This window comes from Dicentrarchus labrax, unplaced genomic scaffold (genome assembly GCF_905237075.1).
Source record: "Dicentrarchus labrax unplaced genomic scaffold, dlabrax2021, whole genome shotgun sequence".
Taxonomy (NCBI): domain Eukaryota; kingdom Metazoa; phylum Chordata; class Actinopteri; family Moronidae; genus Dicentrarchus; species Dicentrarchus labrax.
In genome coordinates, this window is record NW_026136718.1 from 2,943,285 (window position 1) to 2,970,594 (window position 27,310).

Below are 27,310 nucleotides of genomic sequence, written 5' to 3' on the forward strand. Positions count from 1 at the left end.
TACAATCTCCTCGGAGCCCACACACAAGCCACAGCCCTGACGTTGCCGTAGCAACTGCCCGCGGCTTGTAATTGGTCAGACCGGGCTGTCGTTCGGTCTTAATCCTCCTCTCTGATTTGCTACATCTACTGTCAGTCTCACAGGCTGCGACGTGATTGGCTGGCTCCTACGTTCGCGTCCCGCCTCTGTGGATAAGCTCTCGCAGCTGCACGGTGAGGCGAGCGGAGGAGGTGCTATCGTAACGCAATGAGTGAAGGAGTAAAGGAGCTGGGGCTGTTTTGAGGAGTAAAAAGTTGTTCTTTTTAATATCCTGTCGGCTGGCTCTTGGGGGGGGGGTTTGTGTTAACGCGGAGTTACAGAAAGTTTGGGAGAAATGTAGGCTACTTTTTTAGGTCGCTTGTGTCGTTTGCTTCACGATGGAGGAACCTGCGACAAGGCAAGTGGTAAAACCGCGACTCGTTAACGTTAGCTTCAAGTTTTTAGTTAAAATATTGTTGGCATGAAAAAGCTGTTTATTCAGTTTACCTTCACAAGGCTGAGAGCTGTGGTTTAAAGTGCACTGTGATGTGTGGGAAGTGTGTCTAAATAAGGACACTTTTGAGTAAGTAAAAATAAAAATGTTGATATGTGCACAGGGAGTTTGAGATGTCCCTGTCAGACGGTGCCTCGGACGACGATTTACCCTTAACGTTACCCACAGAGGGCAGCCAGAGTGGGAGCATCCGGAAGGTGAGACACATACATACATATAAACACACTAAATGCATGCACACCTGAGGAGAGGGGGGGTCTCCATAAAGCCAAGCTTAAGTTACCTGCAGATCTACATTGTGCACAAGAATGACTCCTGTTACTGTTGCTCCATAGACAGATGATGAGATTGCATTAAACAAAACAAGATGTATTTCCACATGGGGATCGTTAGGTGTAGCCCTAATAAAAAGAGGTCTGGGTATATTGGGGGTGCAAATCAGCAACACCAAATAATAAAAGTATCACGGTCTCAAAAACCACTTCATTATTATCTCCCGCGTACCTCTGGTGGTATCTCATGCAGATATTATCTGTTGTATTTGAGTTCTGAGATGGAGACACAGTGGAGTTTAATGAAAGGTACATTTGCAGCAAAGAAATGCATCGCCTGCATCCTTTGGACAATCCTCAGACCTCGCTGTTTTCGTAGAGAGTATTTCATCAGTAGAAAATAGCTCCAATGAAACATGTTGACGGTGAAGTTTGTGGATTGTATGTCAGATAATTTGACATTGTACTGCTGAAATGACTGTCACTTACACTTACTTAAATTGTCTGTACGGCTGAATACCAGTAGGAGTTTCTATTCCTGTGAACTGACCCTTTAAAAAACCTTAAGATACTGTGGGTATGTTGGAAAGATAAAACCTGCTTTGCATCATTTGTACTGCCACTGATATCATATCATGCACAGTATACAGTATATCAGGCAATATGGCCACCGTTAATATCTTATATTACTTATCAGCTGGTAAAGGTTCTGGTTTTATTCCTAGCTTGAATTGGGGGGGAAACGTGGATGGAGAAGACATGGTGCCCTGTTATTGAAGCCGCAGTTGATGTCTGTGCTGCTGACAAACGAGACATGTGCTCAGAGAAAGTCACCTGGACATCGAAGGCTTTTAGACTTTATCTGCACAGATGTCGAGGTGCCTCCATCCTCCCGCTCCCCCGGTGGTAGAGCAGAGGTGGGAGCTCGGCCAGAAGTCTAATCCACACAGGCACTCCGAGGATTACTTGACGTGAGCATGCTAAACAAACACCTTAACTGGGTGAGAGGGAACGAGAGAGAGATACAGGGGGAGAAAGAGTGTGAGAAAATGAGAAACCGTACCGTAAAGTTGGCTGCGAGAGGGATAGAGAAGGTTGATGGAAGGAGCAACAGGGATAAGGAAAGGGAGTAAAGCAGCGTGTTTACAGTACAGCTGCTCCATCTGTCATGTTACTGTACATCTGTTTACCGTTTTAAGTGTGAAACAGTGGTTGCATTGTACGATAGATTGCTGGTTTTAGTGAGCAGACGTTCAGCAATCAGCTGTGGAGAAGCTGCTTCTGGTGTGGTTGGCAAAATGCCCGCTGGAGCGAGATTTAAGAGGCCTTTAAATCTTCAGAGCTCTGACATATTACCAGATCCTTTTTCTATTAAACATATTCTCCTTCTGAGGAGAGGGATCTCCTCCTGCTCCACCGTGCCAGGTTATTACCATGTTTAGCATCCATACGGCTCCCTCGTCCTGAGCTCTCAGTTTCCCCACGTCTCCGACACGCCCTTTGACACACCCATCATCTCCGGCATACAGCTGTCCTATCCAACATGGACTTGTTGCTCTGAGGTAAACCTTTCTGGCCATGCTGTACTATAGTGTACTCTAGGTTAAGTTAAAGTTGGGGTTAAGGCCGTGTGAAATCTACCAGAAAGGCCCTTTTTTATCTCTGTTTATGTACTTAATGTTTGGCAGCAGAACAACAGTCTCCACATCACCTAGTAAGATGATGAACTGCATAGTATTTGCATGAATATAAGACAGTGCTTTGGAAATTACCCTTCAAAAATGTGTGTGCTAGTCTCACACATTCTCCATCTAATCTCTGCTGTCAAACAATTGATCGTATCCTAATTGTTGCTGTTGCTCTGTCTCTTAGGCTTGATGCTGGTTGGTTGATTAATACACTAATCATATAGAGGTTAATCCTGGTTCTTTATTGTAATGCAAGCAGTTTAACAACACATTAAGAATTTACCACTAGTTGTCTTATATTGGGTCACTGAGATAGTTCTTACTGAGCAGATACAGCTCACTTTAATGACATTCACTGAGTCACACAGCAGTTGGTGTAGAAACAGACGTCACGCTGCTGTAATTCATTCATTCATTTCGCTGTGTTTTCTCTGCAGGGATGTGATCCTTTTGCCCAGACTCAGCGCAGTAAACTGCAGCACCGGCGAGCTCGCATCAACCAGCAGATCAACAAGGAGATGCGCATGAGAGCCGGAGCGGAGAACCTGTTCAGGTGAGGTGCTGGATGGGTCTCTATGCGGCTCTGATGATCCTTTTACACACAGGTGTTAGGTGTGAAAATGTTGACATTGCCCAGCCTTAATGTCTTTGTAGTTTCATCTGTTGAGGGAGTTTTCCTGCATGGACCATGTTGAAAATAAGGTGCATCACTACATTACTCTACCAGTCTCAAGACACTGTCACCTGATTAATTAGGAGAAGTGAAATTATGTCGATAATAAGTGAAAATCTGCATTGGTGTTGGCACGTGTTTCTTACCTGTTCCTGAACAAGGGTAACACATTATTAAGATATGTGTCAAGTGTTTGACTCTTTTTTCAGTTGTTTCAAAGTAGAGCTGCAACAATTAGTCGATGTATCGATTAGTTGTCAACAATTAAATTAATAAGCAACTATTTTGATAATCGATTTAATTGTTTTGACTCATTTATAGGAAAAATGTTCTCTGATTTCAGAGTCCTCTATATCAGTAAACTGAATATGTTTGGGTTGTGGATGAAACAAGACATTTGAGGATGTCACCCTGAACTTTGGTTAACTGTGATCAACATTTTTCACCATTTTATGGACCAAACAACAAATTGAACAATTGAGAAAATGATCGCCAGATTAATCAATGATGAAACTAATCATGTTTAGCGTTGTAGTAAGGTTGACCCGTTGTTCATTTTGATTTAAAAGGACAAACTTTCTCCTCGATCAGTTTTTCCTCTCGATGTTTTAATGCTATTCTGGTCCCCTCCGTGCTGCTTGCTCTTTGTCAGCTCTGTCACGTTAGTGGTGGTGTCCTGTGATGGGAAAAGGTCAGAGATCACTCTCCTCCAAAACACACACACACCAGCACCACCCAGTTTTATGGCTCTGTTTGTGTTCACTGTGTGTTTATGTGTCTTTCTGCCTGTGTGTCTCCTCTTCCTTTTTTCCTGTTAATATGTTTTTGTACCAAACGATACTTGACCACTGCTTAACTTTTACAGCACCAGTGAGGCTAATCACCCAACTGAACTGTGCTGGCTTCGTGTTTTGAAGCAGCTCGCTGTCATTCACACAGCACACAAGAGTTTTATTGGTGAAGAAATGAGGGAAATAAAAAACGACACGGTGGCAGAACATCAAAGTATTCTCTCTGAGAACATTAGCGTCATCTTGATCCCCTCCAGCTTCTCTTCATCTCTATGTGCCTTTGCGTGCTCCTTCTTTCTTTCTCCTTAACTATTTCTCAGGCTTTGGTGGATTGCTACAGAGGCTTGAAGTATACATTTAATATATGTGCATACATTTTGTTGTGGTAGTTTTGAGAACATTTGCAACATGAATAGCTCACTGTGCAAAACTCTCTGAAAACACACTGCTGCCACTACTTTACTCATTAAGACTAAAGTTGGGAGTAGGAAGAGGAGGAGGAGGAGCCACTTCATTAAAGCAAGCAGCTACTCTCTGCCTCCTTAGTGGTGCTGTGTCAGAATCTAATTAGATCAACACAGAAAACAACAGTGGCTTTAATTAAAAGACAACCAAGGACACTCCTCGCTGTTCTGCCAGGACTGGTTGGCTGCAGCTAATTAAGTTTCACAAAGATCTTTGGTGTACTTATAATTATTTTCATTATTGTTTGATTCATTTACAGGAACAGGAAAATGCCTCCAAACACTAGTCCAAGTTCACATCTTCAGATCGGTTGTTTCGGTCCTATATCGTCTTTCATTTATCAGTGAAATGACAGAAACTACTTTTTTGATAATTGATTTGACATTTTTCAAGCAAAAAACCCCAAAACATTACCTTGTTCTAGCTTTTTAAATGTGCTAATTTACTGCTTTTCTTTGTGTTATGTGACAGTAAACTGGACCGTTCTTTAGATTCTTTCAATTCACTAAAGTTTTTCAGGAAACTTGACGTGCCTTTGAAAAACAACCCAGTTTTATCAGCGTTACTCTCAAACTGCATAATACAGTTTATAATACATAATACTCTTAATGCCAACTACACAAATGATGAACTAATAATTCAAAATAAAAAAAAATCAATCAATTATCAAAGTTGTCAGTTAATGTTTAATTAATGTGGTAAATCAACTAATTGTATCAGCACTAATCTGAAGATTGGACTGATTCTTTAACAAGTAGTGATTTTTCTTTTTTCTCCCCCACTCCATTTCTGACTGGATTCAGGCTGTTATCCTAAAAGGTGATGACTCAGTTTAGGGGAAATAAAACAAGCGCTCCTGCCCTTTCTATTTGGACGATGGGTCACAGAGACAAAGAGGACCCCCACACAGCCTGCCGGCCTGTAATCAGCCGGCTTTGTGTCCGCCTCCTGTCCTGTTCCCATGCAGAGATTCCCAACAGAGCCCCAGCAAGCTCATCCCCCACTTATTTGTCTGGCACAGTCAGACCTTTTTTTTGTCTGTCCTCCCCTTTTCCGGTCAGCTGGAATTGTCCACACATGCACACAAAGCTTCTCGCTTTCGCTTTCACTCCCTCTGAAACAGTTGTGGAACTGGGTCGTATGAGTTGAGGAGGGGGGTTAAGATGCTAATTACGGATGAAAGAGGGGTTGTAACTCATCAGGGTTTGTGATTGGCTGATGACGGCATGTTTTGTTGCAGGGTGGTTCTCTCTGTGGAAATTCAGCTGAGGGGAACAAACTAGTTAAATCATGTCAGTTAGTACAGCACTGAAATATGATGAGTTACTGGAACAACTTGTTTCCAGCTTTTCCAGACACTTCGTGTCTTTCAGTCAGTGCGTACACTCAGAGTCAGAAAGAGTTGTTTTTCTCTCAAAAGCTGCAGTATGGTGTGCGTGCAAGTGGGTGTGTGAGAGAAGGGGATATTTGGCAGCCCGTTTAAAGCTGACTAATCAGATTGTCCTTGGCTTGATCCTAGATATAGGTGTGTGTGTGTGTGTGTGTGTGTGTGTGTGTGTGTGTGTGTGTGTGTGTGTGTGTGTGTGGGGGTGTGTGTGTGTGTGTGTGTGTGTGAGAGAGACTGAGGGAGGGAGGGAGTGACAGATGAAGAGAGAAGTGAAGGTAAAGTGGTCTAACTGGACAGATTAACATTATGTACAGGAGCTGAAAGGTGAGCTTTAGCTGCGTTTTTCAGCCGAGCTTGGGCATGTGTTAGAGAGTACCAACTCTCAGTTTCTCCTGGTTGTCACGACAAAAGCAAACGGTAGCAAAAGTTTAATCTAAATGCCATCGAATGGGTGATGACCGAAATTTAAAACACTAGTATATTCACATAGGTTGTCTACCTTTATGTCAGTTGAGTATTGGGCAAAAATCAATTTAATTAATTTAAAATGACACGCATTTCATTGTAATAAATTTGAACAAATAATTTCAAAACACATAGTACAACTGTAGGACACCACACTGGAAAACATAATGTAAAGACTATACGAAAAGATCAGACACTGGCTCACACCACACCAATGTCCTTGCACGTAAATCTTGCTATTTTATTGCTGATAGCATTTTTACAAACTCCTGCTGTAGCTGAGTGTGTGAATAGTAGCAGTCAGACGTAGTTGTACACTTGATGTTGCTCTGCTTCCCAAAATGTCAAATATTTGAGTCTTGAAATATAAGAAAAGTGCAAAAGTTAAACAAAAGGGAAAAGACACTGTAGTACAATAAACAAGTATTAAATTCAATTACGAAATAAAAAAAGGCAATAACTGTAAACATCTAACACATGCTCACACGCACACACTCACACGCGCGCACACACACACACACACCTACACACACACACACACTCGGTAATCCCTTTAGCTTTCACGTTGTCTGCCTGGAGTTTACCTTGTTTCTGGAATGACTCCAGAAGTGATTCCTGACCGCTCGCCTAAAATCCTTGTGCTGTTTCGTGTGGTGCTTTTTTTAAATGTTTGATTGCGTTCGTGGTGTTGTACGATGCAAGGGAGCTTCTGCATCTCTGAATTACTGCTTTGCAAACATTGCATTTTGCTGTCTTGCTCTGCGGTGTTTCCAGTGTAAAGTATTTCCACACAGCGGACATGTTGGCTAGCCACAATGCTGCTCAATGCTATCCAGCTAGCTGGCTGCTCACTGTGGAATGGATTTCCTGAGCGGGGGCGTGTCTCATAACTCTGTGTCTCATTGAGCCGCGCCTCCGTTCAGGAAATCCATTCCACAGTTTGCAGCCAGCTAGCAGACTGGCCGACAGGAATCACCTGTGGAGCAGACAACGTTAAAGCGCAGACATGGCTCATGGATATCGGAAATCTGCGCAGGTTGGATCGGGAAATTCCGATACGTGAATTACGCTGGTATCGGTCCCGATACCGGGGATCGGATCGGCCCCATCCCTAGTGGAGTGTCTTCAGCTGGATCACAAAGCGGTCTGTTGTACTAGACTGTAAGTTTTGAATTCGATCAGGTCATTACACTTTGAAAAGTGACCATGTTCAAACAAATGTCAAAAACTTAGGATGCATCCAGGTCTTAGGATGCAAATCCAGTTGACAGGAAGCTTGACAAGCCTGGCATTTTGGTGAAAGGCAAAGGTCTTGTGAAGAAGACGCCGGATAAGTGTACATATTCACCGTCAGCACACTGAGGGAAGTGTTGACCCAAAACACAACCACACTTTCCCAAATCTATGAATTTGTCATTGACAGCTCATGTGTGTCTTTCCTCCCCAAATATTCCACGTGGTGATGCATCTAATGACTCATCCAGTACCAAGACTTCAATCTTTCTTTTTATTAGATAAAACTAAGCTCTGAAATAAAGCAAACGGTCTATCAGTGTTCCCCATATATAGACTTTATTCAGGCTGCTTTGTGTCTCTTTATCTGTATGTATTATTCATCCCCCTCTGGAAAGTGTAGGTTTACTGAACAATCTGCCAAAATGATGCATTAATGTGCAAAATATCACGTATCTTTGTAAAATTCAGTGCCGTTTTGCATCCCTCTTCTTGCCAGCGCTCAACCGGAGTCTGTTAATCACGGTTTCTTGTCATCTTGTACAACTTTGAATTTAATGATTGCATAATAAGGGGGATTTCCTGGGCCACGTTTCAAACAAAGTGTATATCATCAGTTACCACGGAAACCCAGTGCTGCCTCAGATTTCCAGGAACATTGTGTCTCATCGACCTCAGACCCCCACAGCAGTGTGACCTGGCTTTACTCAGCACTGAGACCCGCCCCCTGTGAATGAACAGAGCTGGTGGAGGAGAGGGTGGAGAGATGAATAGTTGCATAAATTAAAGGTTCACTGCGTTTATGGCGTCTCGCTTACACCCATGAATGCAGACTTACACCTGTAAGGCAGTTTTCAAGGTGGATTGTGTTTTTTTGTGATGCTAAGCAAAAAGGACACCCAGTAACACAACGTCCTCTGATATGTACCACTGTCTGCTTACACTGGTGGCTAACTTGTTGTCTTTGTATGGGTGGGTAAAGGCATGGCCCTACTATATGAATGTCAGATTTGTTTTGTTTTAGTCAGATCTCCGTGATTTTCACTCTCAAACGTCAAGGATCAGTAACACGAGCAATAGGCGATGGATAACTGGTTATTCAGTTACAGTATACATCATAAAGCATCAAAAGAAAGAAATGATTAAATGATATAGTTGCCTCACACCGGCTGAATAAGACTACGTTTAATTGCCTTGTTAACACATTGTAAAAAACTAATCAAACTCAACATGAACTCCCTAAAACTGTCTCTGTAAGTCTCTCCACTCTGGTTTGGTCGTATTAAATCTTTAGGTTTTTAGGTTCTTTATGGTGGTGTGGAGACTTTAAGGGGTGGCAGATATATATGCTGATTTAATTACGACCACAAACATCAATATTTGCTTTGAAAAGCCCAGAGGTTAAGATATTTTAACTTAAAAAATTACATTACTGTGACAAATGAAGAAAGCATTGAATATAAATATCTAAAGTTGGTGTTAGAAATCTAGTTGTTTAGTCCAAAGTGTAGCCATAACAGATCATTACATTCATTTTAATTTTTTAAAACATTATTGTTTAAATATATCTGTTAAATCTGACAGCATTGGACACCAAACTGGGGAGACAAGACCCTCTTGATCCACCAGCTCTCTTTTCCCCATGTCACATTGGAAATGGGAGTCTGTTATATGTTGGTGTTGATGAAGGCTGAGGTCTGATGTGTGTGTGTGTGTGTGTGTGTGTGTGTGTTTTATAATTTCTGCAGGGCAACAAGCAACAACAAGGTGAAGGAGACGGTGGCTCTGGAGCTCAGCTTTGTCAACTCCAACCTGCAGCTGCTCAAAGAGGAGCTGGAGGAGCTCAATAGCAACATGGAGGTCTACCAGACAGACAGGTACACGCGCACACACACACACACACACACACACACACACACACACACACACACACACACACAATCTTGGCCCATTTATTATTTGTTCCACGAATTCCAGGTCACTCATTAGTCTAATGAGAATCCTAATTGGTGAAAACACTGTGTATTCACACTGTGTGTAAGTGCTGTTATATAGTCTTTGTGGGGACTAATTCATGTTTTAGAAGAGGGTTAAGACTGAGTTTAAGTTAGAGTTAGGTTTCAGTTAAGGTTATGATGAGGGGGATTATATCAATGTGGGTCCTCATAAGTATAGAAGTACAAGTGTGTGTGTCTGTGTGCGAGATGGAGATTTTTCCCTCTGCAGCCGCGGGTCATGGGAGGGATAAATCCCCTGATTAGAGTGTCATTAAAGACCCCATGGTGTGTGTGTGTGTTCATGTTCATTGTGAATCGGGAGTCTGACTGTGGGGGGGGGGTCGGGGCTGTAAGGGTTAATACTAGGCTTTAGCCTATTAGCAGGATGAAGCACTGAGCAGTGAGCCTGCTGGGTTTGAAGACAAGCAGATGGCAGAGCTGACCTGACTGCCACTCTGTGTGTTGGTGTGTTACATAGTGTAACCTGTGAAAGATTACACACACACTCATACTGTTTTTATTTCTTTTCCCAGCGAGGCTGTTAACGTTCCCATGATCCCGCTCGGATTAAAAGAAACCAAAGAGGTGGACTTCACAGTTTCTATCCAGGTGAAGCCTCGAACAAGCCAAACACACTCAAACAAACTCAGTCGAGCCACTCACTCACCAAACTGTGGCTTTATTGTAGAGTAGTCTGGCTTATTGACGTGTTATTTGCTAAAGCAGTGGTTATACCTCATGAGGAGGAGCCTCTCAAATTGTTTGTCTCCTCGGAGTCAGCATGGAGTCAAGACTTCCCAGGCTGAAGAGCCTCTCCACAGGTGCACTAGACGGCTATTGGACGATATTGTAGGGAAACAGTTCAGGATCTCCATCTCTAATCCCGACTTCAAATATCCAGTGACGTCAGAGTTTAAGGAATCCTCCTTGTCGAAAGCAAAGGAGTCACTCAGGCGATCGTTGTTTTCTATCCACCCTATATGCAGATAATTAAAGAACTTATGTAAAGCCAGTAACAACATAATTGTTTGATTAGTAACTGTAAAGTGATTAATGAATTTAGGAACAATATGTAATGTGTTACAAACAAATGTAAATTGCATTTTATCTTAAATTTGACGACTGTGTCAAAGGTGAATTTTTCGTCCTACAAACATGCTGGAGTTTAAACTGATGTGAAAATAAAGAAGAAGCCAGTGATTTAAAGTGATTCTAACAAACCCAATAGTTGATATATTACATGGGTAAAGTCTGGTCAAACAACAAACCATTTTTCTCTGATTGTTTATTTAAATATTACAGAGTACTTGACCTGCCAAACAGATTTGTTATTATGTGGCTGTCTGTCTCCCCTCACAGGACTTCATCTGTGAGCACTACGGAGAGGACAGCTCTCTCTACGACAAGGAGATCAAGGAGCTTATGGAGCTCAGACAGGTTAATAAATGCACTTATACAACTTCATACAAAACAAAGCTTGGTGTAGTTCGGTATTAAATCTGTTTTTCATTAAGGGGGTTGTTGAAACTGGAACTGGAGAATAAACAAAGAATAAAAAAGTGATCTGTCTGTACATTTATGTGTGTTGTTGTTGTTTGGGCCAGGCCATGCGTACACCCAGTCGTAACCAGGCCGGTCTGGAGCTACTGATGGAGTACTACAACCAGATGTACTACCTGGACCAGCGCTTCTTCCCCCTACACAGGAACCTGGGCGTACACTTCCACTGGTAGGACTTGAGCTCTTGTTAACGTAAAAGCCTGGAAGTACTGACCCCTGGTTTGTCACGAGAGACAATGACAAGATATTCCTCACTTTAATTAGACAGTTGTATTCTGTGAAGCACTCTGATGGACTTTCTATAGAGCTAGTGTTACTTAAGCAGTTAACAGCTCTGTGATTGGCCTGCTTAAATATCATCTCTGCTCTGCCGGGCCTGCAGCCAGCCTTACTTCCTGTTTGTTTGCGGTAATTCAGGGTGGCGCAACAGTCCGGTATTTGGTATTACCGCCACTTTTGTTGTTTTTGAACTTAGGGATTTTGTAAGGGGTACAACGGGATAATGTTTCATCTCAGTACCTGCTTGTACTAATCATCTGCACTCTCCCTCCTCCTGGGTCTGTGACCCTGTTAACGGATTTTAAACTGAATTAAGTCTCCAGTTAGTGAACATGTTGAGCTAAAAGTCTGAGACTGGAGGTGCCAATATCTTTAAAAAAATGGGGGGATATGTATGTATATATGTGTATAAAACTAAGTATAGAAGTGAACACTCTTAAATCTGAAAGTGTGCACTTCAACCTCATGTTCTTATATTATATATGGACTGCATAGTAAGTTAAAAAGGTTGATTGATGACAGTAAATGACTAGAGGTGGGCGATATATATCGTTTGCGATAATATCGTCATTGTTGTTTTGACGATGTGCAAATTTCCATTATCGAGTATTTAAATTACTTCACCAAAAATATTGAAACGCACGCGGAAACTCCTCACATCCATTAATACACGGTGCAGCAACGCTCTCTACAGCATGGCAGGATTCAGTCACACGACTAGTGGGCCTACGTGATCACATGACGTGATCACATGACCTCTCGCTAGCATCCTCCTTGCAACAGTTTAGCAGCGCGTTGTGATGGTAGAGGGAAAATGCAAACACCTCCAGTCCCTGAAGCTACCGGTACTTCAGATGATTTAGTGCCGAGACGTGGGTCTACCTCTCTGGCATGGAAATGGTTTGGTTTCGAAAAGACTTTTTACCTCATGTTGAAATCTGTTCAACTTTTAACACCGCAGGGCGCTCGGAAAATGAGTTTTTGAGCGCTCTCATCGCTAAAAACGCATTTGGTGGACACAAGCCCTAACTCAGACAATTCCAATCACATTTGAAAGGATATCGACTGATTATCGCTATCGCCAAAATCCCCAAAATATTATTCATATTATTTTTTGCCCATATCGCCCACCAACAGGATGCATGAAGTCATTTTATTCCTTCTGCTCTGTCCCTCAGGTATGACTCTCTGACAGGCGTCCCGTCGTGTCAGCGTACGTTGGCCTTTGAGAAAGGAAGTGTGTTGTTCAACATTGGTGCTCTGTACACGCAGATCGGAGCACGACAGGACCGCTCTGCAACGGCTGGCATAGACAAAGCTATAGATGCCTTTCAGAGAGCCGCAGGTAATGAAACAGCACATACTTAACCTGAATGCTCCATAGTTAGAACAGCCAAACAGTTTTACTTTAGTTCATTTTCTCTCAATTGGCTGTTTGTTAAATTATTTCAGAACAACATAATTATGTTTTGCATATTTGTGTGTTTATGTCTATTTCCTTCTTTTTGTGTTTTAGGTGCGTTTAATTACCTTAAGGAGAATTTCTCCAATGCTCCGAGTCTGGATATGAGTAATCCGTCGCTATGCATGCTGGTACGACTGATGGTTGCCCAGGTGCAGGAGTGTGTTTTTGAACGTGTTACACTCACCACACAGGACACACACTTCACTTCCCAACTGCGCCTGGCACAAGAGGCTGCACGGGTGAGTTAACACGTCTCTGGTTGTGCGTTGTTGTTACGGTTTATCTACCGTGACTCTCACCCTGTACGTGTGTCTCCTGTAGGTGTCAGACGTCTACTTGTTAGTGCAGCAGACCATGACGCAACCTCTGATGAAGGACTACGTGCCGTTTTCTTGGGCATCCATGGTTCAGGTCAAATCTGAACACTTCCGCGCGCTCTCACACTACTACGCTGCTGTGGCACTCTGTGACCACACGTGTACGTTGCACCAAACCAGTCTGAGTATTTCATTTAATATGACAATGAGGGTTCACACTGTTGTAACCTCTGCAGAGGAACTAATGTCTCAGCCACATTCAGTTGTTTCTATTTTAATGGTCTTTGTTTGCACTAAAAGAAATGCAGTACAGAGATTAATACATGAAGACATTCACATATACAAAAACACACCTACACACAGACAATTTTATTTATGTAGCCCAATTTTAGAGAAACACACACTGTACTATATCTACACATTAACTTGGAATGTCTTGTTCTGTAGTGTCTGCTGAGGATGAGGAGGGTGATGAGGAAGCAGAGAAGGCTTTCCTCCAATTCTACATCAACGTCCCTGCAGGACCGCCGCTCAGCCAGATTTTACGAGACCCTGAAAAAAGAAGAAAACTTGGTGAGTTCATGAAAGCAAGATTATCTTAAGTCCCATATACGACTTTGTTTGTTGTTTACATAATGTCTGATTACATGTCTGCAGGTAAAGCTCACCTGAGGCGTGCAGTAATCAGACATGAGGAGGCCATGCGCGTCCACAGTCTGTGTAAGATCCTGAGGAAGATGGACATCCTGCAGGACGTGCTGTCTCTCACACACAAACGCTCTCTGGACAAGTACTCCGAGCTGGACAGAGAGGACGACTTTGATGAAACCGCAGAGGCTCCAGAGATACAGTGTAAGTATCTGTTTGAAGACAAACATTAAAGATATTAAACCGTGATTAAATGACAGTAAGTGATTGTCTTCTGTTGACAGCTCAAACCCATCAGAAACCAGACATCACTCCACCCAACTTCTCCACAGTGCAAGTTACTGATATCTTCCAAAGACTGGTAAGACACATTCATTGCAATAAATACACACATTTACTGCCTCAGTGACTGAAAACGTAGCGCCAATTAAGAAAGCATTAAAAACCTCTCCTCCCTGTACTGCAGGGGCCTCTGTCAGTGTTCTGTGCACGGGCTCGCTGGGGTCCGATACGTGTGATCTGCCTGCAGAGAGGAGAGGGTGGACTGGGTCTCACGCTCAGAGGAGACTCCCCCGTCCTGGTGGCTGGAGTGGTGCCTGGAGGCTGCGCGGCGGTAAGACAAAACTCCACTGAGCTTTATGTGCATCAGTTACAGCAGTACTGTTAGTAAAGTTAGATTCTGATTCACTGTTTACTTACTTTACCAATTATGTATTTTGATTTTTTTTGCGAAATTTGTTTGTAAACTGCAGTGAACAGTGCAGTTTTTAATGATTGACAAACGATGTGGATCTTTCCTAATGTTTGTGGCGTAGGAGGCGGGACTAAGGGAGGGAGACTACATAGTGGCAGTGGACGGACAGGACTGTAAATGGGCCAAACATGGCGAGGTGGTGCACATGCTGAAGAGCTGTAGTGACAGAGGAGTGGAGCTCAGTGTGGTCACATTACACTCACATGATATACAGGTAAGGAAGAGTGTGTATGTGTATGTGTGTGTTAGTCAGTGACTGCTGTTTCAATGTATGGGTGCTCACCTGTGTGTGTGGAAGCAGGTGGAGAGGAGGGCCATCATGCTGTCCCACAGCAGCGATAAAGAAAACACTCGACAGCGTCTGCTGAGTGGCGCCAAGGGCCAGAGCTCCGCCTCCTTGTTGAACTGGAACAGGAAGAAGAAGAGGGATGGCAGCGGGGTCACAAAGAGACTAGGAAGCACTTTCAGTCTGTCGTTTGGAAGCATCCGAGACAACGAGGCCATGTACTGAGACAGGACTGCAGAGGAACCACTCAGGGAATCACAGCAGTGGAGCACACGGTACAACCAGGACAGTAACACCAGCAGGGGGCGCTGCTGCAAAGAGCTCTGACAAAAAGCACAAGTTCAGTCCAGTGATGTACGACAGCACAGTCCAATGTATCCAAGAACTTTGTTGGTCAATCAAATACGTGGAAGCACACATACCAGGTAGAACACCTTGTAGCATGTAGCTTGTTGCTAATTTTTACATTTCAAAAGTGAAGATGGAGGATGTTTCCATTGCTGCCATGCCACCATTTCAGAGTTGAACAGTCCTGCCTCAGAGGAGCGCGCCGTACTGCGCCGCCTCAGAGTCTAAAGCTGTGTTGAGCCAGAAGGTAATTGCACAAAAGACTTAATGGAAAGATGTGAGTATGTGTGAATTAGGAATGGGTATTTTCAAGACATACAGAGTACTCAGATTAAAAGAAATAAATTATCCTTAAAAGCAAAAAAGGATAGTATCCACTATAAATGTGGGTGGGGTTATGGTTTTCCTACCTCTCTGCGATACACAGACCTTACAGATTCGCCCCATTGGTAGCTTGTTCTCTGGCTCAACAAACACCAGCAGCCCGCAGAAGCTTTCTCCTTCCACAAAGGTTGTCCGGAGCATATCTCCAGTCACCATCTCCGTGATGACGTGGCTGATCTTCTCTGCGCTGGTGGCGTCACAGCGGCACCGCTGTGTTCTCTTTGTGCTTAATAGTTAATCCTCAAACCAGCTGTTCTGTAATACGCAAGTTTAATGTTACATAGCTTGCACTGCATGTCCATGTGGTTTATTTGTTTATGAATACTTCCAAACATCACTCTTCTGCCTGGTCGCCATTCTGCCTGTTGTATTAGAGTGATGTGTGACTGAAAACGTTGGACTTTATTATGAGGCTGCTCATTTTATCGATAGAAACATACAAATACTCTCGTGTTGACCGAATGCTGACCTCCACTTCATGCCCATCTCCAGCATGAGTAGATGTAATTTCCTGGAGTGGCGCGAACTGAGGCTAAGACACGTTCACGCAAGTTGTTTGAACTTGTCGTCTTTGGTATATTCTATGGTATATATTATTATTCTATTATTGTACCAGCATTCATTAACAGTGAGCAGTTTGTTTCTGGTTGGCTCTTTCTGAGACAAGACAGCGTTACGTTTACAGACTGCCGTGCTGTTGCTGCTGCTTTGCGCTGTACAATGAAGCAGACAACAAAAGGGGGCAGAATGCAGAAGTTAAAATGACTTGAATCATTGACTTTACAGGGGCAGCCTTAGAATAAACAGGAAGAACCAGAGTTTCTGGTGAGTTCTGAGTTTAGTCTGAGCTGCCACACAAACACGTCCGTTTCTAGTTAGGTAACAGCTAATGTCTGTACAGTTGGCACGCTGTTTGGGTCAAACGGCCCAACAGTCAAATTTGTGTGAATGAGGCGAAGCAAAGATTTGTGTCGCTTTCTGTTTGAACACACCTTAAGTCTTAAAACTGGACTCCCCAATTCTTCTTACCAACAATATGTAGCAACATACCCACAACAACACAGCCCCCAGTTCATTGATCCAACACTGGTTTTTAAGTTACCGGTAAATGTGCGATACATTCGGATGAAAACACAGCTACTGGGTGGAGCTTCTGTTCTGTGTAAGACCACCGACACTGGATAACACCACCCATCTGAAGGATAGAGCAGAGTTAACAAGCACCATATTTCTTGTGTCTTATATTTTCCTTACGTGGTCTGTAACAGTCGCCTGTTTAACCACTGAAGTGCTCCTGAAACCATCTGAAACTTTTGGGTGGATTTGATTAAGTTCATCCACTGATACATTGTACTTCACTTATTAGTATGAGGTTGGATTCCTCGTCACGTCAGTGTTCTTTGTCTTTAGTTTTGTCATTTTTAGATGATTAAAAGCACTTCAGAGGTTTTGTAGTTTGGGTATTTTTAACGCACTGTGAATATTGGAAATCTGTTAATAATGTAGATGTGACCTGATGTTTCAATAATGAACACTCACATTGAGAGGTTGTGTGTATTTGAAATGAAATGTGAGTGTTGTTTTGTCTTATACCTGTTGTATTGTTGAGTCCAGCCACTGTACTGTATGTTACAGTCAGCCAACGTTAGATAGAAGATAGAAAATGTTTCCTTTAATTAACATTGTTTGAACCTTTTTGTAAGATTTTGATACAACTAGAATTGTGAGAATTGTAGCTTATTATTGTTTGGTCCAGCTAAAATAATGCTGTGTGTTTTTATCTGTACGTTGTTTGTGCCATGGTGGTCCATAGTCAAGAGAACGGAAAGCCAGAGGGGACAAACACAATTATTTATAATGGTTTTGTTTTCACATGACTGCAACATAATTGTTCTGCGATGTGTTTTTATTTTGGTTTCAGTTTCATGCCACGATTGCAAAACAGTGAGCTTTTTATCCTCAATCATGAAATTAATTTCTGATTTCAAGGAACAGAAAAACTGGTCAGATCTTTCCTAATGCCCTCTTCAGCTCTTGTGTGTGTGTGTGTGTGTGTGTGTGTGTGTGTGTGTGTGTGTGTGTGTGTGTGTGTGTGTGTGTGTGTGTGTGTGTGTGTGTGTGTGTGTGTGTGTGTGTAAATAAATGTTAAGAGGAAGACTTTCTTTCTTTGTGTTGACTGAATATCTGACCATCCCTTAATGACTGCGTTTGGGGATTTGCACAGTATTTTTTTTCATGTATGAATACAATAAAAGTGAATGAACTATAATCAGCTTCATGTTTGAATGTTGCTGACACGCCGTGGCGAGTCGTCACTCTACCCTCTCACTAAGAACTACCTCATTTATAGTATGTACAGTATATAGCATATATATGTTCAGTAAAGGAATCAGCAGGGAAGACTCCTGTCTGCATTCATTGACACCTCTATTGCACACAAACATATATAGAATTAGTTTCTTATTTTTCTTAATTCTACCAAATCATCTTGTATTAATTACAATTTGAAATCACATTATTTATCCAGATGTTATTTTAGACAACTTTTTAGTTTTTGGGTTACTAGTTAGTTGATGCTTATATTTTACTGAGGATGTTGTCTGATATTAGAGATTACTGTTTACCCACCTTCATTTAGTCTCCACCAGTAAGCAATGTCTTCAATGCAATGTTACTTAGAGCTATAGAAATATATTTATCACCACTAGGGGAAAAAAACAACAAAAGCTGACATACACAGATCTACAGAAATCTCACCCAGTGTAAAAGTCTCTGATGTCTAATCTGATCCTGTATAATGTGGTAGACTGTTTACGTACCTTCAGGGTGACGTCCTCAGTCAGCTCCAGAGGAGGCTTGCTGTTCAGCTCTGCTCAGCAAGCAGCCATGACATCCTCATCAAGGCACATCAAAGTGTCAGACTCCCAAAGTTATGAGTCACAGCAGCAGGCTGAAAACAGATCTTGAATCTTGTCTGTAGAATTTGAAGATATAAGACTTTGATGCCCCCCAGTGGTAGCATCAGTAAGACACTGCCCTTAAAAGGCCGGCTGTCTCTACAACATTCACAGGCCACAGTGTGAGAGCTACCGTGCACCAAATGATGTGCCACCTGTATAGATTTATACCTGTATAGAAGTACTTTGTCTGACAGTTTTACAACAGATAACACGGCACATTCACACAGTTTAGGGACAAATTAACATCGGTCCTATATTTCAGAAGGCAAGTAACTCTAATTTTAGGGGCCGTTTTATGCCTTTTACCGGATAGTGACAGGCAAAGAGACAGGAAAGGGAGCAAGAGAGAAGGGGGGGTTGGGCACTCTCTACCAGATCAGCTACCAGGGCACCTCAGGAGGCTCAAAACTTTAACACTTTACTTTGGGAATTACACGCAGGATTAGTGTTAGGGACCCAAATAGTAGTATGCTGATTTGATTTGATTCACAATAGGTACGGTGGACGGTGAGGGTCACATTAGTCGTACACATAAAGTGACGTAAACCTGACCCCAACACCAACATTAGGTGCTTGGTGGTCGGCGACTGCTGTGGGCACAGGTCTGGCAGAAAGGCAGAATCATTATTAAGAATATTTCAGCATGAAAGCAGTCAGATTTACAGATTTGGGCTTTTGAGGATGATTTATTAAACGTCATGTGGGGGTTTCAGGGCTAACAAAGTCCTTCTGGTCCAGTCTAACATGGAGGGGTAGGATACAGCGGGATCTGTTAACAGAAATGATCAATACCACATTATTCTTCTGTGGTTGTAAATGTTTGCACGATGAAAGGACGTGTAGCATCACGGGATGGATGATCATGTCCCAGACAGAGTTCATGAGAATCTACTGATGCTCCTTTAAATTATTTTGCCAAAATCACAGACACAGCTGCAAACTTTATATCCAGTAAAAGGAAAGTGCCGAGCAAAGGAGCACGTATCTCTTTGCCACTTTAAATAAAGACCAACAGTTTGTGGGAATCCGACTGCAGGCGAGCTGGTTGGCGACCTTTAAGTCCGTCTCCCTACGATCCTCCGGTGGCGACCCCTGTCCCCAGGCCGCTCTGTTCCAGCTCCGCTATCACCGACATGTGTTTGAACTCTGCAGGGCAGTGGTTGAAGGTCTCCACCAATCGGTACGTCTCCTGCCTCTGCGTGCCGTAGAACAGCTGCACCTGATTGGCCAAGCACTGGGCCTGGTGGACGGTCTGGGGAGGGGAGGGGCAGACGGTTTAACATACAGCCAATGCTTGTTGTCCAGGTCTGAATACACTCATATAGTGTGTGTTATTTGTTAACAATGTGTGCAGGCTGCAGCTAGGTGAGTCCATGCAGGTAAAGACTGCAGGTAGAGGACTTACTATGAACTTGGGGTCCATCTCTGCCGTCATGAGGACCACGCCCTTCTCCTCCTTCAGGTCTGGGTAGTGGTAGAGGATCAGCTGACTGGGAGCGTTCTCGCCCAGCATCTGGACACCAACAGAGAGAGGATGAACTGTATTTAACACATCCAGATAACACTGTGTCCACACCCACAATCCACAGAACTTCAGCTTTCCCTGAGCGGCCGTTTTAATGGCCAACAGGCTGACTGTTTGACCTTCAGGGGGCGTGAACGTGAAGGCGGTGCTGTCCCGGGGGAGCGACAGAAGGGGCCGTGTGAAGTGGGTTTACCTGGACGTTGATGAGGGAGGTGAAGTGGAGCTCGTGTCCGGACCACTGACCCAAGAAGAACTCATAACCCTCCTGCTGAGGCAAAGCGTAGAGGAACTGATAGAAACAAAGAGAGAGCGAGAGAGAGGGAGAGAGGTTACCGTGGTGATGGCGATGTGATGCATATTCTGGCTGGTTGCTTGGAAGCAGGAAAAATAATAAATATATAAATAATCGGGTACTTTACAACCATTTTAGCCGAACCCTGAACACAAAATGAACCACTGGTTTTACTCCAGGGCGAGCAGCAGAGATCTTACCGTCTGGCAGGACTGTGATCTGTTGAAAATCACCTCGTAGATCTGCGTCTGCAACGTAAGAGAGGCGGTTATTAGATCATCACTAGCCACCGTGCCAATGTGAACACTGTTCATCCCTGTTGGATTCATAAAACGGTCAGTTTCTATTTACAAGCTTCACGTGGAGGAGGCAGTAATGTTATATTTGGGCTGCAACTGTCCAGCACTTATCTACAACTCTGTAAGTAAAGAGACAAAAACAACACTGGACTTCTGTAAAAGTCACAAAAATTAAAGGAGTTATTGTTCAAGGCGAGAACACAAATTTTGTTCATTTAAAAAAAAAAAAAAAAAATATGAAGAGACGTAAATGGCAGAACACGAAACGCTGAGTCAGCATGTTCTCCGGCGTTGAACTCACCGGGATGACGGCGCTGATTGTGTCCTTGGCCGAGTAATATTTCATCCAAAGCTGAGAGAAGAACACGAGAGGTCAAAAACAGAAAAACCAGGTTCAGAAGCTTTTCAACGGCAGCAGGAAACGATGCGACTGCGGGCGGCGGCGAGGCAGGACCAATCACAGACCGCAGACTCACCTCTGCAATCTCCTCCCCCGTCTTGTCCCTGATCATCTCCAGGTTGAGGATGGAGTTGAGCGTCTGAGGAAGAACACAGTACACAGACAGTTACGGGTGCACGCTTTATCGTCTTTATCCTCTTCATCTTCATCACACTGAGAACATTCATGACTCTTTCCAACGTCGTAGAAAAAAACCAAATAAAAACAGAAAATAACTGAAGACTAAAGTGTTCCATGAACTGGTTCAAAAACATCAGACCTAATTAATTAGATCTCTTTATATGAATGGGAAAAGTCATGAGGAGAATCCCTGAATGTAACCATAGAAACACAAGAGGAGGCTGACTGAACTGCTCCTCCTCCGTCTCACCTTGTTCTTTGTGAAACCTCCCGACGCTCCATCGCCTGCAGCCACCTTGTCCCTTTTCTCCAACTGCACAGATTCCCACAAACAAAACGGTGACGTCACACTCGTAACCAGAAATAAGATCCATGATGTGGATAAGAACCAGGAGCATTGTGTAGAGGTGGAACCTGCTCCTCCCGGCTGTTGTGTTTAAGGGTTTATGAATGAAATACTTCACCTCCTGCTCCATCAGCTGAACGAACTCCGCCTGCTTCGAGTGTCCCAGCACCTCGCTCTTGGCCTCGTGCCGTTTCTCCACTCGGGCTTTGTACTCCTGCGGTTTGGAGCTGAAGACGAGTCGGACAAACACGGTGAGCGACCTCCAGCGTTTCCCAGAATGCCTTGTAACTAACTCAGAGGCTTGATAAAGCAGCATAATAGTAGTTTGACCTCACTGACTGTAAACTGTGTTTGCTCTCTGCGGTCGGAGGAAAAAAACAAATGCTTCTACAACATTTACCAACCTTACAGACAGTTTATCTATTTACATTCAGTTCATCGACCTGTGATATTATTATTATTATTATTATTATTATTTCTGTGTCTGCAGCATGAAGGCACAGTCAGGTGTTTTTGTTGTTGAGGTCCTTAAACACACCACCAGGAGACTCCTTACTGCTTTTAAACTCTCTGTATCTAATCTATGAATTATTGAAGTGATTTATCAAGCAAACACTTTCTGTTTCCATCTTTTTCCAGTCTGTTGAGATTATTGTTTATTAAATTGAGATGAAAATCCCTGCATCAGTCTGTAAAGTGTCCAGTTATAGTGTTTCTAATGGATTAACCCCTCCATCCTCCCGTAGACCTGTGAGTCAAACGTTCCGCACACAGGAAACATTTGTTAAAGTTGAATTGATTTTGCAGCACAAAAACACAATTAATAAGTCAACATTAAAAGTTAAAATTAAAATAGCTGTAACACTGCTTGACAGTTTAAATATAAACCGAATATATCACCAGCCCGTCAGAATTCATATGATATCATTTTCAACAGTCTAGATAATGTTTACACTCATCCACAAGCAAACTACTTTTAAAATGTCAGATTTTCTAACGGAGTTCCGGACTCGGCGCTGTTAGCTTAGCGTAGCCCGCTGACCTGCGCAGCTCCTGGATCTTGTCCCGGTACTTCCTGAAGAACGGGTTCTGCTCCAGCTCCGGTTCCGGTCCCGGTTCCTTCCGCAGCGAGAAGGCTCGGAAGTGTGCCGGGACCAGCCCGGGGATCAGCGGCCTGATCCCGGTGGCTCTGACCGCCAACATGCCCCGATACAGACATGACATCTGTAGCACAGCCACCGCCATCTTTCCATCGCTCCCGTCCAACATCGATGAATGTTCCGGCGGGGGAACGTTTGTCTTACATTGGTTCCGAGGAGAGTTATGGTTGTGTAAGTTACAGTGAGCTATTTGTTTAAATCAAAGGAAAATAAATGATGATGAAAGAAATAACATTATTAAAACTTATATGATTCTATATATTCAAATCATAAAAGTAGATATTTAATATAAAAGGAGAAAAAGTTTTATGATATATTTCGGTCTGTTTTTTGTGATGATTACATTACCTCTGGAAAAACAATCTATAATAATAATAATAATAATAATAATAATAAGCACAGACTGTTTATATCCAGTCATGGTGACAGATAATATATTGAAGGTTTGTAAAGATTGGATTGTGTCTTGTGATGTGGGATGACACAATATATAGTTGAAGGTTATAGTTCCTGAAAAACAGTTATTTTTTTACACAAACACAAACCGTTTACATAAAGCTGGAAGCCCACTGTGGTTTAATCTAAAGTAGTACTGCAGGCAGGGCGTGGATGACCAGGGGAACATGTGAGGTGGAATAAAGTTGAATGGATGTGGCAGAGAACATAAACAAACATTGTGTGCTGACCTTTACTTCACTAACATTCAATTTGGATCTATTTTTATTAGTTTGTTAATTATGGGGAGAGGAGTATGAACTTCTGCCTCCGTCTGAGGGGGATCACTGTTGTAAGATGTCTGACAGACCCAGGACAGAACAAAAGCACACAAACCACTTTAAACTTAACTTTAAACCTCTCACTGCCGTCTTTAACAACACGTAGAGGATCAATTAGAGGTCAGTGAACTGTAGAAAATTAAAAGGGAATATGAACAACTTCAAATCTACCTCCATGGTTGTTGTTGTCCTGACACGTTGGACCACTGGAGGTCACTATACACACACACACACACACACACACACACACACACACATATAAATGAGTGCTCACTCTCTGTGGATCATATCTACCTCCACAAACACAACTCAGAATGTCAAACAAATAAATGAGCAGATACATACAGTAAACAATCTGCTCCAACTCTCCAGAGTCACTTACTGATGCTCTGTGTGTGTGTGTGTGTGTGTGTGTGTGTGTGTGTGTGTGTGTGTGTGTGTGTGTGTCCGGCTGTAAATTTAATGACGTGTGTTTCCCTGATGACCGTCTGAGTGCTTCTGTGTTTACCTTCCACAGCCAATCATTTTTCAATCACTAATCAATACACAGAGCAGCTGGGAGCTGTTCACTGCACATCTGGGTCCGAGCAGGAGACGATGGCGGCTGATGTGTTCATGTTTATGTGTGCACACGTAAGAAATTCATTTTTAAGATGTGATATCTGTGTGTAGTTTTCAGCCGTGGATGTTCGCTCCATGTAGGCTCCGTTCAAATTTATACCTGCAGTGAATTTAACTGCATGTTAGAGTCTTTTGTTATGGTGGAATCACAGAATCAGATATTAGATATTAGATACATATAGATACTTTATGGATTTTTTAAATATTTAACATGAAGAATAAGAATTAACTACTGTAAGAAACAAACATAGTTAAGTTATTCCTTCTCAAAAGGTTATTAGTTTTGTATTTAATGTCATCTAGTAAGTTCGTTTGCATATTGTGTAAAACTAAAATGTATTTGCGTCTGTGTCTGATTGGCCCCCACCCACTGATACTGTGTGCTACTTTAAATTAGGACCCTTAAACTCAAAGAAGAACTCAATGAACAGTTAGTAAAATAATAAAACAGCATAGGTGGAGCTGGGTGCTGACTGGCCCGGAGCAAAGTACACTGATAATATTTTAAAAGCACAAATTAAAACAGAACAAACTGAGTGACAAAGTGATGAAACTGGAGTGATAGAATAAAGCGCCTGTGACATGTGACAATAAGCCGGTAGGACGAGGGTTAATGTTACACACAGAATAATTTACAGGAAGATAGAAACAAACATACAGCTAAAAACAAGGAGAGGTCAACATCAACATGTAACTGTATTTGGAGCCAATGTGTGTCTGTGTGTGTGTGTGTGTGTGTGTGTGTGTGTGTGTGTGTGTGTGTGTGTGTGTGTGTAATAAAAACAGCGGAGTGAAACACATTAATATCCCTTAAAGAGGATTAATAAAATTAATAAAGTCTTGTTTTAATGTGCACACAAACAGGGGACAATAGGTGCATAAAGCAACAGTGTCTATATAGAATATGACTGTAAATTGTAAACAAATATTGAATATATGTGACATTAACACACATCTCTTGGACTATATCTTACACAATGCATGCAAATATTCTTTATAACGATTATATTGTACTTTATATTGTCTTTATTTTATCTTTATTTATGTTTGTGTAGTATGTGTTATGTTTATTGTTATGCAGCAATATTCTGTACGTGAAAACATACTTGGCAATGAACCTGATTCTGACTGAATGTAATAGATTACTTTATATACATGAAGTGGGTAGGGCAGAGAGAGTGTATTTGAAAGTGAGAATATATAATTTATCATTTATAGTGGATGTTTTAGTGTTACAGCGTTGTTATTGACTTTGTTTTGGTGCACGGGGCTCAGACTGAACTCATCTCAGAGTCACTTTTATATTGATCGTTGTTATTGTTGACTTTACCGATCTGTCTCTCTGAGCCTAAAATAAGAGCAAAAAACTTTCTTTATTCTGATGATAAAATAACTGTTTAGTTTCATAAAATGATGAGAATAAGAATCTACATATTTATACCCAGACATAATCAAAACAAACAATAACAAAAACAAAAACAATCAAATAAACAACTAGAATGAATTAATATTGTTATTTTGTGTGAGAATATAAATGCACATCTTCATCCGTGTGCCTTCAGACACTGACCGCTTTCTTTAATCTGCTCTCTGCTTCTGTTCCTTCTTCCTCTCCTCTCACTGACCTCCTCCTCCTCTCTCTCTCTCTCTCTCTCTCTCTCTCTCTGCATTCTCTCGCTCTCTTTGTTATGGGGGTCCTGCATGGAGGATGTATATTTTATGTGTGGCTCTGGAGGCTTTTACCATTAATTATAGAGAAACACTAAGCTCTCCATTTGCCGGACAGATGTTATTTTTTACTTAAGGAGAGAAAGGGGACTGTTCCATAATTCAGAGGTAATCCCGCTCACCAGAGAACAAATAAATAAATGAATAAATAAATAAAGCAAAAGCAAAAACCACAAACATTTGGTACACTGCTCCTGCGTGCTCAGACATGTAACGCAGCGGCTGACACACACGCACAGATTTCCTCTGTGTTCGAGCCTTTAAGTGCCCCCCATGTAATAAATATGGAACAGCTGCTTTATCATTTCATTTTTTATTCAATCGGCTTCTCCCAAAGTATTTCACACAACCACACACACTCATAATGCAACCTTCTTTAGCCTCAAAACAATGGATGTGTAAAAAAAAAGCTGAAATATTTAGTACAAATCTGGATTTAGAAATAAAGGTTTTGACTGAATACAGAGCAGGAATGAACATATTTACCCTTTTAAAATCCTCACACACTCACGTTGTGCAGCCTTGTAGAGCTGAAATGATCATTCAGATGATAGAAAACAGATTAAAAACAAGTTTGATGATCGATTAATTGTTCTAAAAGTCATTCATCAGCAAAAAGTACTAAACATTTTTAGTAATCTTGTCAAAAGATTTGTTGCTTCTCTTTGTTTTATATGAGCGTAAACTGAATTCACTGAGCTCTGGGAACCTGCGATGGGTATTTTTCAGGGTCGTAACTAATATTGAGGACACTGAGGTTTTGTCCTCTGTTGTTGCTGAGATTAGGGGAGGATTTAATGACAAGAAGAGGAGTTTCCATATCGACATTTCAGGGCTGATTCTGATATTTTTTAGACTAACATCTTAAAATTCTACATTGTTCTGAAAAAAAAACTAAATACATTCAAATAAAAGGAATTATCCTGAATTCTCCACCATAACTACATACCTGATAGAGAAGAGAAGGCTTTTAAACAACATGTAAATCATAATATAGAGAGATACATGAGATATGTTTATTAAGATGTCAGTGAAATGTTTTTTTAAATGCTGTAAAAATTCTACAGAGTTTGGTTGGTGGCTAGTCATAAATTCATTGGGGAGGTTACGTCGGATTCGGCAAAGTTGGAATATCTAAAATCAAGACTACAGCTCTGATAGTTCTCATTATTGTTTGATGTTATATATTTATAATACAATATAATTAAGCAATTATTCAGAAAAATCTAAATGATATATTATTTGATAAGGAAAAATCCCTTTTTGTTGCAGCCCAGTTCAAATCTGTGTGCAAACTTTGTTCAAACTAATAACTTTATTTAAAATTCTTGTACAGATTCTCTTATAAAGATAAATATCTGAGGCTGAGGGAAATGTGTATAAAACAAACCTCCAGCTTTTGACTGTTTTGCTCAGAATAAGAAAGAAAGACACATTTATTGTGTGTGTGTGTGTGTGTGTGTGTGTGTGTGTGTGATG

At 41.9% G+C, this 27,310-nt stretch overlaps 2 protein-coding genes across 3 annotated transcripts; one reads left to right on the plus strand and one right to left on the minus strand.

Annotated features, from left to right (window-relative positions):
• The first annotated feature begins 222 nt into the window (after positions 1 to 222).
• rhpn1 (rhophilin, Rho GTPase binding protein 1) lies at positions 223 to 17,813 on the plus strand. Of its 2 annotated transcripts, none has more exons than XM_051377224.1 (16): positions 223 to 440; positions 640 to 729; positions 2,930 to 3,045; positions 9,255 to 9,383; positions 10,037 to 10,112; positions 10,863 to 10,940; positions 11,108 to 11,232; positions 12,521 to 12,687; positions 12,859 to 13,046; positions 13,129 to 13,285; positions 13,572 to 13,697; positions 13,782 to 13,976; positions 14,057 to 14,133; positions 14,239 to 14,385; positions 14,588 to 14,740; positions 14,825 to 17,813. In XM_051377224.1, the coding sequence occupies exons 1-16, from the start codon at positions 417 to 419 to the stop codon at positions 15,035 to 15,037; spliced, it is 2,061 nt and encodes a 686-aa protein (XP_051233184.1). In that variant the 5' UTR covers positions 223 to 416; the 3' UTR covers positions 15,038 to 17,813. The 2 variants fall into 2 exon arrangements, with proteins under 2 accessions (XP_051233184.1, XP_051233185.1); XM_051377225.1 differs by having other exon boundaries at positions 14,828 to 17,813.
• Positions 17,814 to 19,170: 1,357 nt separating this feature from the next.
• Positions 19,171 to 22,829, minus strand: atpaf1 (ATP synthase mitochondrial F1 complex assembly factor 1). The gene is made up of 9 exons (XM_051377232.1): positions 22,589 to 22,829; positions 21,665 to 21,773; positions 21,451 to 21,513; positions 21,097 to 21,159; positions 20,922 to 20,972; positions 20,522 to 20,569; positions 20,223 to 20,318; positions 19,910 to 20,017; positions 19,171 to 19,756 (listed from the first exon to the last, which is right to left on the minus strand). The coding sequence occupies exons 1-9, from the start codon at positions 22,813 to 22,815 to the stop codon at positions 19,574 to 19,576; spliced, it is 948 nt and encodes a 315-aa protein (XP_051233192.1). The 5' UTR covers positions 22,816 to 22,829; the 3' UTR covers positions 19,171 to 19,573.
• Between the last annotated feature and the right edge of the window lie 4,481 nt (positions 22,830 to 27,310).

What these genes read in the sequence shown, in the direction of transcription:
- rhpn1 (XM_051377224.1), top strand. Translation starts at nt 417, where the DNA reads ATGGAGGAACCTGCGACAAGGCAA. An exon ending in TGCCTTTCAGAGAGCCGCAG is followed by an intron (nt 12,688 to 12,858) that starts GTAATGAAACAG and finishes TTTGTGTTTTAG; the next exon opens with GTGCGTTTAATTACCTTAAG. An exon ending in GGCACTCTGTGACCACACGT is followed by an intron (nt 13,286 to 13,571) that starts GTACGTTGCACC and finishes CTTGTTCTGTAG; the next exon opens with TGTCTGCTGAGGATGAGGAG.
- atpaf1 (XM_051377232.1), bottom strand. Translation starts at nt 22,815, where the DNA reads ATGTTGGACGGGAGCGATGGAAAGATGGCGGTGGCTGTGCTACAGATG. An exon ending in CAATCAGCGCCGTCATCCCG is followed by an intron (nt 20,570 to 20,921) that starts GTGAGTTCAACG and finishes CTTACGTTGCAG; the next exon opens with ACGCAGATCTACGAGGTGAT. An exon ending in CCTCCCTCATCAACGTCCAG is followed by an intron (nt 20,018 to 20,222) that starts GTAAACCCACTT and finishes GTTGGTGTCCAG; the next exon opens with ATGCTGGGCGAGAACGCTCC.